Below are 13,228 nucleotides of genomic sequence, written 5' to 3' on the forward strand. Positions count from 1 at the left end.
CTTTGTATGGTTTCCACAACCTTCCTATAGTAGGCGACCAGAACTGAGTACTCCAAGTGGGGTCTGACCAGTGTCCTATATAACTGCAACATTACCTCTCAGCTCATAAACTCAATTGATGAAATCCAATGCACCGTATGCTTTCTTAACCACAGAATCAACCTGCGCAGCAGCTTTTAGTGTCCTATGGACTTGGACCCCAAGATCCCTCCGATCCTCCACACTGTCAAGAGTCTTACCATTAATACTATATTCTGCCATCATATTTGACCTACCAAAATGAACCACCTCACACTTATCTGGGTTGAACTCCATCTGCCACTTCTCAGCCCAGTTTTTCATCCTATCAATGTCCCGCTGTAACCTCTGACAGCCCTCCACACTATCCACAACACCCCCAACCTTTGTGTCATCAGCAAATTTACTAACCCATCCCTCCTCTTCTTCATCCAGGTCATTTATAAAAATCACGAAAAGTAGGGGTCCCAGAACAGATCCCTGGGGCACACCACTGGTGACCGACCTCCATGCAGAATATGCCACTCTTTGCCTTCTGTGGGCAAGCTAGTTCTGGATCTACAAAGCAATGTCCCCTTGGATCCCATGCCTCCTTACTTTCTCAATAAGCCTGGCATAGGGAACCTTATGAAGTGCCTTGCTGAAATCCATATACACTACATCAACTGCTCTACCTTCATCAATGTGTTTAGTCACATCCTCAAAAAATTCAATCAGGCTCGTAATGCATGACCTGCCTTTCACAAAGCCATGTTGACTATTCCTAATCATATTATGACTCTCCAAATGTTCATAAATCCTGCCTCTCAGGATCCTCTCCATCAACTTACCAACCACTGAAGTAAAACTCAACTGGTCTATAATTTCCTGGGCTACCTCTACTCCCTTTCTTGAATAAACGAACAACATCCGCAACCCTCCGATCCTCTGGAACCTTTCCTGTCCCCATTGATGATGCAAAGATTATTGCCAAAGGCTCAGCAATCTCCTTCCTTGCCTCCCACAGTAACCTGGGTACATCTCCTCCAGTCCTGGTGACTTAGACAACTTGATGCTTTCCGAAAGCTCCAGCACATTGAAATTGAACTCCAAACTCCAGTGCCCTGAGCTGTAGTAGCATTGTTCGAACTGCTACGCTGCCGTGATGTCCGGTGGTTCTGTCTTTGACTATGATAGTTAAAATATCTTGAAATGGGTTAAGATCAATTAAGAAGTGATATAATGACTTGGATGAATTTTGAAATCAACTAGGTACTGCAGAGTTGGACTTGATTCTGCTGAATTACTCAAAAAAATTTTTGTGATATTCTATTATTTGTTATGCTACAAAAGAAATTCCTTTCAAATATTTCACTTGCATCTCTTCCAAGTCGTTGCTCTTGAACTTAATTTACTAAAGAGCTGAATTATATGATTTGAATGGCAGTTTTCATTTATAAGCAGAAGTCCTTATGTAATAGTGGTTATGTTGTATCCTTTATTCTGTTCCTGTACTTGGGTCTAGCCCAATATAATACAACAGTATCTTATAAAAGTATAAACATATGTAATTTAATAAACAGAGTTTGGGATTAAATTGTATAATTTGTAAAGCTCTATCTTTTGTTCCTAAACTTCGTTATCTCCTCCCCATCTTGTTTGTTCTTGTATTTTTTGCCCTATCTACAGAAAATGTCAGAAGAACAGACCCTGACCCTAGACTTGAAGTTTTCAAAAAGTCGAGGCCCGGAAGCTCCGAGTCCCACACAGCAAAGCAGCCTTTGGGGGATGACTGGAGGAAGGAAGAAGAGCAAAATAAACTGGAAGTGCTGAATACACATGTGCTACCAGCTGAAGTAAGAGAGATCCTTGATGACCTTCAGCTTGAGGAAACTCGGAAAAGTGCAGAAGAAAAGACAAATTTTGAAGGTGGCAAACAGACTACAGGAGGCCGTGCCTTCTCCAGAAGTGTGAGCCCAATTAAGAGAAAGCAGGAGAAGTCCAACCTGAGCACTGAAATGCAGCTGAAGCGTTTGAGGCATTATGATGCAGAGGAGGTCAGGCAGTATATTGTCAGGCAACAAGTAGAGAGGAAGAAAAGGCAGACAGAAGAGAAGAAGGCTCAGAAGGAAGCAATGGAACAGAAGAACAAGCGGTTGCAAGAACTCTACAGGAAACAGAAAGAAGCCTTCTCAAAGCCTAAGCCAGAACCCATGTGCCAAAAATATTTACAGGAGACTTTCTCAAAATGTGTAACTGAGTTAGCGAAGTTTAATGAGCTGCCTCCCAACCAATCAGTATCAGAGGAGAAACAGGTAACTTTTTTTATACAGTTATGTGCTGTTTCCTATTACTGTAAGTAAAATTCTCTCTCACTGATAGTGAAGAGTAGAAGAGATTGTAAATGGCCATGGAAAGAGACCTAAGCTTGTAAGCTGTCAAACTCTTCATGCAAGCTAATGTAACCAAGTGTTTGAGTCTGCACTGCCAGAGCCTATCAAATGGATTACATGTAAATTTAGTAAAGGCATAAGAAAAAGGAGCCAGAGTAGGCCTTTGAGATCATGAATGATCGACTTTGGTGTCACTCTTTTAACACATACTGAATTATGTTTAAACAGAAATTAATCCTGTTTTGAATGATCACCATGAGTTCAATTCCAATTCCATTTGTAAGAAGTTTGTACATTCTCCCTGTGGATTTCCTCCCACAGTCCAAAGATATACTGGTTAGCTGGTTAATTGGTCATTATAAGTTGTCCCATGATTAAATAGTTGGGTTGCCAGTTGCTGCAGTTCATTGGGCTAGAAGGCCTCATTCCTCACTGTATTTCTAAATAAATGACTGAGCCTCCATAGCCCTCCAGGTAGAGAATTTCAAATCTTCTTAAATGAAGAAATTGCTCCTTACCTCTATCCTAAACGCCTTTACCTTATTCCAGAACTGTATCCCTAATACTAGATTCCTCAGCTGGGGGCCATCTTTCCCTGCTTCTAGTTTGTCAATCTGTTTTAACAATCTTATACTTTTTTGAGTTCATCTCATTCTTCGGAACTCCAGAAAGTACAACACAAACTCTCATGATGCAGCAATCCCACTCTCCTTTGAACCAATCTGGTGGATCTTTGCTGAATTCCCTTGCTCAAAGTTCGAAGTAATTTTATTATCAAACTACATTCATGTCACCATTTACAAACTTGAGATTCATTTTCTTGCAGGCATACTCAATAAATCTAATGGTCATAATAGAATCAATGAAAAACCTCACCGACAAGGCAGGCGACCAGTATGCAAAAGGCAACAAACTGTGCAAATACCAAAAAAGAGAAAAAGAAATAATTAATACATAAATAATCAATAAATATCAAGAACATTTATTGAGATACTTTGCAGAATAGGCCATGCCAGCTCTTTGAGTTGCACCACTCAATAATCCGCTGATGTTAAACCTAGCCTAATCATGTATAATTTACTGTGACCTATTAAGCTACCAGCTGGTACATCTTTGTACTGTGAGAGGAAACTGAAGCACCCAGAGGAAACCCACACAGTCACAGGGAAAAGTACAAACAGTAGCAGGAATTGAACTCGCTGGTCACTGGTACCGTAACGTGTTGTGCTAAACACTGCGTTACCGTGCCACCCATGAGACGAAGAGTCCTTGATAGCATGTCTATCCTTGGGCAAGGAGATGAAAACTGCATACTCCAAACTCCTAGGTTCTGTGAAGTCAAAATAAAATTTTCTTAATCTTCTATTCAAATATTCATGTAAAATTTAACATACAATTTTGCCTCTATTGCTTGCTGCACCCACATATTGGCTTTCAGCAGCTATTACAAGCACACCTGGATCTCTTTTGAATAATAAAATAGTACAGACTTTTACCATTCAACAGATACTCTGCTTTTCTATTACGTGCATTGAATGGATGAGACTTTTTCTACATATACTATCTACCATATTCTGGCCCACGCACTCACTGTATTTAAGTCTACCTGAACCCTCTGTTCTGTTCTCCATGCCTGCAATTCCATCTTATTTGGTATGCTCAGCAGACTTAGAAATATTACATTTGTTCTTCCAGCAAAGTCGTTGACATAGATTTATTAAAAGTTGGTACTCTGGCACTGACCCCTACAGTATCCCACGAGTCACAGCCTGCCAATGTGAGAACAATCCATATATTCTTACTGCAAGTCCTGGTGAAGGATCTCTGCCTAAGACGTCGACTGCTTATTCTCCTCCATAGATGCTGCCTGACGAGCTGATTTCCTCCAGAATTTTGTGTGTGTTGCTCAAGTTTTCCAGCATCTACAGAATCTTCTGTTCATCACATATTCTTACTGTTTGTTTTCATAGTGATAACCAATTCTGAGATCATGTTCTACATTACCTAGAATCTCACGTGTTCTAACTTGTTGGCCAATCAGGGCCTTATTAGCTGCCTTCCAAAATAGTCTACATGGACCACTGCCTGGTTCCCTTATCTGTTCCAGATTAATATCTGTAAAGAAATTTTCAACCTCTCACTGCTATGGGCAGGAGTTCCCACTTGCTTCAAAAAGGCAACAATTATACCAATCCAAAGAAGAATAATGTGGACTGTTGCCCGGTAGCACTCACATCGACAGTGATGAAATGCTTTGAGAGGTTGGTTATGACTAGACTGAACTCCTGCCTCAGCAAGGACCTGGACCCATTGCAATTTGCCTATCGCCACAATAGGTCAATGGCAGACACAATCTCAATGGCTCTTCACACGGCTTTAGACCACCTGGACGACACAAAACACCTACATCAGGATGCGGTTCATCAACTATAGCTCGGCATTTAATACCGTCATTCCCACAATCCTGATTGAGAATTGCAGATCCTGGGCCTCTACCTCCCTCTACAGTTGGATCCTCGACTTCCTAACAGGAAGACCACAGTCTGTGTGGATTGGTGATCTCGCTGACGATCAACACTGGTGCACTTCAGGAGTGTGTGCTTAGCCCACTGCTCTACTCTCTGTATACACCTGACTGTGTGGCTAGGCATAGCTCAAATACCATCTACAAATTTACTGATGATACAACCGTTGTTGGTAGAATCTCAGGTGGTGACGAGAGGGTGTCCAGGAGTGAGATATGCCAACTAGTGGAGTGGTGCCGCAGCAACAACCTGGCACTCAACGTCAGTAAGACGAAAGAGCTGATTGTGGACTAAAGGAAGGGTAAGACAAAGGAACACATGCCAGTTCTCATAGGGGGAATCAGAAGTGGAGACAGTGAGCAGCTTCAATTTCCAGGGTGTCAAGATCTCTGAGGATCTAACCTGATCCCAACCTATTGATATAGTTATAAAGAAGGCAAGACAGCGGCTATACTTTATTAGGAGCTTGAAGAGATTTGGCATGTCAACAAATACACTCAAAAACTTCTATAGTTGTACCGTGGAAAACATTCTGACAGGCTGAATCACTGTCTGGTATGGAGGGGCTACTGCACAGGACTGTAAGAAGCTGCAGAAGGTTGTAAATCTAGTCAGCTCTATCTTGAGCAGTAGCCTACAAAATATCCAGGACAAAGGCAGCGTCCATTATTAAGGACCTCTAGCACCCAGGGCATGCCCTTTTCTCAAAGTTACCGTCCGGTAGGAGGTACAGAAGCCTGAAGAGACACACTCAGTGATTCAGGAACAGCTTCTTCTCCTCTGCCATCCGATTCCTCTTTGGACACTACCTCACTTTTTTTTAATATACAGTATTTCTGTTTTTGCACATTTTAAAAAAAATCTATTCAATATATGTAATTGATTTACTTGTTTATTATGTTTTATTTTATTTATTATTTTTTCTCTCTCTGCTAGATTGTGTATTGCATTGAACTGCTGCTGTTAAGTTAACAAATTTCACATCACTTGCCGGTGATAACAAACCTGATTCTGAAATCTAGTGGATTGTTTTCTTTCATGTGGATTCTTCTCAATACAATTATTGTTTGCATGGTATTCTGAAATTCCATCCTTTATTAAAGCTTCCGTCATTTTCCTATCACTGACATTAGGTTAACAGGTCAATGTTCCTGAATTTTTATTCCTCCCTCCCTTTCCTCCCTTAAATAATGTGGTCACATTTGCTCCCCACAGTCATTTGGAATAATTCTAGAATCTGCAGAACTTTGAAAGGTTTTAATAGGAGCTATCTTTTCAAAACTCGGGGATGTAAATCATCAGGCCCTTGAGATTCATTAGTTTCACATTCACTAGCTTCATTGATACTAATTTCTGACTGACTTAATTCCTTTAGTTTCACATTTTCACTAGGTTCTTGATTCTCTAATATATCAGGTTTATGTGTATTTTCCATAATGACTGTAAGGTAATAATTTAATGTGTTTATCATTTGCTTATTCTCCATTATAAATGCTCTTGTCTCTGTGTATAAGGTACTCAGAATTGCTTTTCCATTTTTAAGTACAGGTAATATATATATAAATTTTTTATTGTTTCGTGGTGTGAGATATTATTTAACCAGCAATGTAGTTGCCCATCTTGAAGTTATGTAATAACAACTTGGATTTGTTAACACCTTTTAATGTAGCCAAATTATCCACAAAAGTATTGTCAGACAATAATTAATAATGAACCAGAGGAAATATTAGGATGCATTACTAAATTTTAGAGAAATTATTAAAATTTGGGGAATTTTACAAGACATGGTAGAGGGAATTACTGAGCTTGGGTACAAATAGATCAAAGAATACACACAGTGTTCAGTTATCTCTTAATAGCATTAGAAAAAAGCCTTGAATGTGTTTTCAATTCAATTCAAGTTTAATTGTCATTCAACCATACAGTGGTGCTAGAAAGTTTGTGAACACGGTAGAATTTTCTCTAATTCTGCATAAATCTGACCTAAAATGTGATCAGTTCTTCACGCAGGTCCTAAAACTAGATAAAGAGAGCCCAATTAAATAGATAACACGAAAAACATTATACTTGTTCATTTATTTATTGACAAAAATGATGCAATATTACCTTTATTTGTTGGAAAAAGTATGTGAACCTTTGCTTTCAGTGTGACCCCATTGTATAACAATAACTTAAACCAAACGTTTCCAGCAACTGTTGCTCAGTCCTGCACATCAACTTGGAGGCATTTTAGGCCATTCCTTTGTACAAAACTGCTTCAACTCTGGGATGGATGGTGGGCTTCCTTGCATGAACTGCTTGCTTCAAGTCCTTCCACAACATTTCTATGGATTAAGGTCAGGACTTTGACTCAGCCATTCCAAAACAGGAATTTTCTTCTTTTTAAACCATTTTCTTGTTGATTTTCTCTTGTCTTTCAAATAGTCTTCTATTAAGCTTCAGGTGGTGGACTGCTACTTTGTCTTGTCCTGTAAAATGTCTTGATACAATTTTGAATTCATTGTTCTCTCAACAATTGCAAGCTGACCAGGCTCAGAGGCAGCAAAAACAGCCTCAAACTATGATACTCCTTCCACCATGCTTCACAGTTGGGATAAATTTTGTTGTTGGTGTGCAGTGCTCTTTTTCCCTCCAAATATAGCAATGTGCATTTCTGCTAAAAATAAAAAGCAAAATTCAACTTTTGTCTCATCTGTCCACAGAACATTGTCCCAGAAGTGTTGTAGAACATCCCAGGTGTTCTTTTGCAAGCTTGATGTGCAGCAATGTTTTTTTTTGTTTGGGGAGCAGTGGTTTCTTCTGTGATGTCCTTCCATGAACACCATTCTTGTTCAGTGCTTTTCTTATAGTGGACACTTGAACAGAGACTTTAGCAAGTTTTAGAGAAGGCTGCAGGTCTTTTGCTGTCACCCTTGGGTTCTTTTTCACCTCCATCAGCATTGCACGTTGTGCTGTTGGTGTAGCAACAGTACTGAGTTTCCTCCATTTTCTGGACAATTTCTCTTAGTGTCAACTGATGAACACTCAAGTCTGTAGAAATGCTTTTGTAGCCTTTTCCAGTTCGATGCATTTCTTCAGTTCTTCTAAACTGTTTTGATTGAGGCATGGTGCACATAAACAGGTCTTTCTTGAGAAGAGCAGGCTCTGTCAATGACCTGACTTTTTTATATAGAGCAGGGCACCTTTTCAACCCACACCTTCAATCTTATCTCATTGATTAGAAAACCCGTCTCCAAATCACTTGTGTAGAAGGCATTACTCCAGAGGTTAACATACTTTTTCCAATAAATACATGTAATATTGGATTTTTTTCCAATAAATTAGCAGGTATAATGTTTTTTTTTATTTATTTAATTGGGTTCTCCTTATCTAGATTTAGGGCTTGTGTGAAGATCTGATCACATTTTAGGTCATTGTAGTGTTCTCATGCAGTGTTTTGAAACTCTGACTAAACACCAAGTTAAACCTGAGCCAATGAAGACAGAGTGGTAGTAAGGTTAACCTTACTTCAGGAGTAAGGTTCACTCTTCCACATTAACATCGTATGGTGAAAACTGTTGCTAAAAAAAATACAAACATATACAGCGTCTGTTTCATTCTGGAGACCACGTATGCGCTCTTCTTTTAGCGAGTGCCTCCAGCCGCCTCAAGTAGCGGACGAGGAGGGTCCTGTCACACCAGCGCCGGGCCCAAGCCCACCTCGCGTTTGAAATTGAAAAGATGACACGCTTGCCACCCAAACCGCTGCTTCCTTAACAGAAACCGTGTTAATATTTTTACTTCAAATACTTATATAGGAACTTACAGCGTTGCTTCTATAATGTTTCTTTTTGGGTAGACACGGAGCTCTTCACGATCATGCTGCATGCATAGCATCCACCTTTACACCTTCCCGAACCGGAAGTTACACATAAGACGCGGCGAAACCATAGGTGATGTCATCACATGCCACGATATACCATAGACAATGAATTTACCTTTGTTATACTGTAACATAACTAGCAACGTTTAACTTTAACTAGAAAATAGTTAGAAACAAATCATTTAAAGCGTAGACCCAACAAAGTCAAATAAATGCCTTAAGGGCAACACAGTCATATTTATGTGGAAATAGTTAAAATTCTACAGGGTTTACAAACTTTCTAGTACCACTGTACATGAATACTCATGAATACAGCCAAATCAAACAATGTTACTCTGTGGTCAAGGTGCAAAATACAGTACCAACAGTCTCACACAGCACAGAACACACACATGATAGCAAACACAATGGTATTACAATCACGCAAGAGAAGAGTCAAAAACTCGACTGCCGAGTGAACACTGAGAAGGAGGAGGTGCCCAGCTCCAGCCAGGATGCTGCACCACCCTGGCTCTGACGCTCCTTCCTTCTAAGATTTAGGATGCAAACTATACATACAAGAACTTTGTGGGGAAGAGGAAACACTTGGTGTAAGTTTACAGTTTTCATTGTGAGCAGGAGATGTGTCACCAAATTAATTTAAAGCTCTAAATAAACTAAAGATCAGGGTTTAGGATCGGTATGGAGCATTTTAATGTTCTAATTTAAAATGGGTGGGTAGATCTTGAAGGATAGTGTCTGAGTTAGCAGTTTGGGCAATCTCAGTTCTACTAAATCACATTCACAGATCATTCACAAGGCCCTTTTGATGTGAACCAACAAAATTTGGTGATGGATGGCCAAGTAGGTTGAGTGTGAAATTTTCTTTGCAACATATTAAGTCGCATGCTATTAACATATGATTTTCCTCCCCAATATTATTGGGTCTCTGTAATAGTTTTCTGTTCACTTTTTTTTTTCAGCCAAAAGTCATCTATCAGCCTTCTGGAGAATCTGACAAAGAGAACAAGGGGCAGGATCGCCCTCTTAGTGCCTCATCGAGCAGTGACATGTCTCTGTCCGAATCTCATCAGCCTCCAGGCAGGTAAGACTCAGTTTGCCTGTGAGCAAATTTCAAACAACCTCCTCATCTGATTGGTCCAGTAGTCCAAGAGCCAGAAATAGATCCAGAGAGAACTCGCCTACTAAAAAGCGTGGCATCTACTGTTGTCATGGTGATGGAAGAGTCGCTGGATCTTCACCTCAGATTCCGGCCCTTCCGGAAAAATAACTGATAAGTTTTCACATTTGTAAATAAATAAGTAAATTTCAAACAGTACTTCCTTTAATCAGATTTAATCTATTCATCCACAGTTATATTGTCCATAACCATTCATGGAAGGAAGAATTAAGATGAGGAACTTTTATTCAATATTCGCCACTCATACCCTTGATGTTCAAATGTTCTCCAAATATTTTCGATTCTTTAAATTTTTAGCCCCTTTAATCTACAAATCAATAATGCTAAACAAATGCCTCTTTCCCATTAATTTGTGTGCCTGTTCTCTGCCACTGGCATAATGTCTTGAGTTCCAATAAGATGGTGGTATATAGACAGTGCGGTCTCTCGGGGGCATTGTTAACTTATTTTTTTCCATTGCAAGACTACGCTGGACTCAAAGAACTGCAGGTCTACCCCCATCAGTGAGCTGCTCATTGGCGGAGGTGCTGGACTGAGTGTAGACCATGTTGCTGCTTGCTACAGAAAGGCATCAGAGTTGGTGTGTAATGTAACCGTGGGTGATTGCCTTGGGCGTTTCCCTTACAAGACCCTGTTGGACATTGATAATGTGAGATGTTGCAGGCCTGTTTGGTAGGTGGCGTGGGAGCTGTGTGGCCATGGTTGTAGCAAAGCCCTGGACTTGCCTGCTGTAGCAGTCCAGGAGAGGAGACACCGGAGGCGGTGTAGCACAGCATTTGTGCTCGACTGGGGGCTGCTCTCTCCCATTGGTGCTGCCCTCCAGTGTTTGATAGTGGAATATCAGGCTGGATTGTGTATACAGGTTTCCCCTGCCATCCGAAGGTAGAGAGTTCCTACGAAACGGTTCGTAAGCCAGAATGTCGTAAAGCGAAGAAGCAAATTACCATTTATTTATAGGGGAAAAATTTGTGAGCGTTTGCAGACCCAAAAATAACCTATCAAATCATGGTAAATAACACATAAACCTAAAATAACAGTAACATATAGTAAAAGCAGGAATGATATGCTAAATACACAGCCTATATAAAGTAGAAATACTTCTCTACAATCATTGCCGCACTGTTCTCTGTAGCGAAAATCTCACGCAAGCACTCTCGGCAGAAACACTCTCTCCAGTAACCTTTAAGCTATGAAGCTGCCAAATCATACCAAATAACGCATAAAAGTACATAGCCCATATAAAGTAGAAATAATGTATGTACAGTGTAGTATCATTTACCGGAATTGGGAAGACTTCACCGAGTACACTGATGATGGTGTGTTAGGCTGAGTCGTCGGAGGTTGGGATGGTGCAGTAGACCCCAACCTCCAGGCCGCCGACCGATACCGATCCGCGAAGAATGCAGTGGTGCAGCGGCGGCCAGGACATACCCAGCACGTCTTTAAGAAAAAAAGCTGAAATAAACAAGCTAATTAATTAGGTATACACGAGGAATTCTGCAGATGCTGGAAATTCAAAACAACACACTTCAAAGTTGCTGGTGAACGCAGCAGGCCAGGCAGCATCTCTACGAAGAGGTACAGTCGACGTTTCGGGTCGAGACCCTTCGTCAGGACTAACTGAAGGAAGAACTAGTAAGAGATTTGAAAGTGGGGGGGGAGGGGGAGATCCAAAATGATAGGAGAAGACAGGAGGGGGAGGGGTGGAGCCAAGAGCTGGACAGGTGATTGGCAAAAGGGATATGAGAGGATCATGGGACAGGAGGCCCAGGGAGAAGGAAAAGTGGGGGGGGGGCCCAGAGGATGGGCAAGGGGTATAGTGAGAGGGACAGAGGGAGAAAAAGGAGAGAGAGAGAGAGAGAAAGAATGTGTGTATATAAATAAATAACGGATGGGGTATGAGGGGGATGAGGGGCATTAGTGTTCCCTGGCTCTTAAACTCAATCCCGCGGTTGATGAAAGCCAATGCACCATATGCCTTCTTAACCACAGGGTCAAACTGTGCAAGCAGCTTTGAGTATCCTATGGGCTCAGACCTCAAGATCCCTCTGATCCTCCACACTGCCAAGAGTCTTGCCGTTAATACTACAGTGGTATGCTAAGGTTTGGGCATCCCGATCAAAATTTCTGATACTGTGAATAGCTAAGCGAGTAAGAGATGACCTAATTTCCAAAAGCATGAAGTTTAAAAATAACACATTTCTTTAATATTTTAAGCAAGATTACTTTTTAATTTCCATCTTTTGCAGTTTCAAAATAACAAAAAAGGAAAAGGGCCCGAAGCAAAAGTTTGCATGGGACCCTGCATGGTCAGTACTGAGTAATATCCCCTTTGGCAAGTATCACAGCTTGTAAACAGTTTCTGTAGCCAGCTAATAGTCTTTCAATTCTTGTTTGGGGGATTTTTGCCCATTCTTCCTTGCAAAAGGCTTCTAGTTCTGTGAGATTCTTGGACTGTCTTGCATGCACTGCTCTTTTGAGGTCTATCCACAGATTTTTGATAATGTTTAGGTCAGGGGACTGTGAGGGCCATGACAAAACCTTCAGCTTGCCCCTCTTGAGGTAGTCCATTGTGGATTTTGAGTGTGTTTAGGATCATTATCCTATTGTAGAAGCCATCCTCTTTCATCTTCTGCTTTTTTTTTACAGACGGTGTGATGTTTGCTTCCAGAATTTGTTGGTATTTAATTGAATTCATTCTTCCCTCTACCAGTCAGATGTTCCCCGTGCCACTGGCTGCAACACAAGCCCAAATCGTGATCGATCCACCCCCATACTTAACAGTTGGAGAGGTGTTCTTTTCATGAAATTCTGCACCCTTTTTTCTCCAAACATACCTTTGCTCATTGCGGCCAAAAACTTCTATTTTAACTTCATCAGTCCACAGGACTTGTTTCCAAAATGCATCAGGCTTATTTAGATGTTCCTTTGCAAACTTCTGACGCTGAATTTTATGGTGAGGATGCAGGAAAGGTTTTCTTCTGGTGACTCTTCCATGAAGGTCATATTTGTGCAAGTGTCGCTGCACAGTAGAATAGTGCACCACCACTCCAGAGTCTGCTAAATCTTCCTAAAGGTCTTTTGCAGTCAAATGGGGGTTTTGATTTGCCTTTCTAGCAATCCTACGAGCAGCTTTCTCGGAAAGTTTTCTTGGTCTTCCAGACCTCAACTTGACCTCCACTGTTCCTGTTAAGTGCCATTTCTTAATTACATTATGAACTGATGCAATGGCTACCTGAAAACTCTTTGCTATCTTCTTATAGCCTCCTCC

At 40.8% G+C, this 13,228-nt stretch overlaps 1 protein-coding gene across 5 annotated transcripts in view; it reads left to right on the forward strand.

The window, feature by feature from the left end:
- cep350 (centrosomal protein 350) overlaps positions 1-13,228 on the forward strand; it is a 240,756-nt gene that overhangs the window by 78,795 nt on the left and 148,733 nt on the right. For all 5 annotated transcript variants that reach the window (XM_072274363.1, XM_072274365.1, XM_072274366.1 and 2 more), the window contains exons 10-11: positions 1,687-2,312; positions 9,740-9,861. In XM_072274363.1, coding sequence (XP_072130464.1) covers positions 1,687-2,312; positions 9,740-9,861 — 748 coding nt within the window. The remainder of the gene's footprint in view (positions 1-1,686; positions 2,313-9,739; positions 9,862-13,228) is intronic.

Source organism: Mobula birostris, chromosome 12, assembly GCF_030028105.1.
Source record: "Mobula birostris isolate sMobBir1 chromosome 12, sMobBir1.hap1, whole genome shotgun sequence".
NCBI lineage: Eukaryota > Metazoa > Chordata > Chondrichthyes > Myliobatiformes > Myliobatidae > Mobula > Mobula birostris.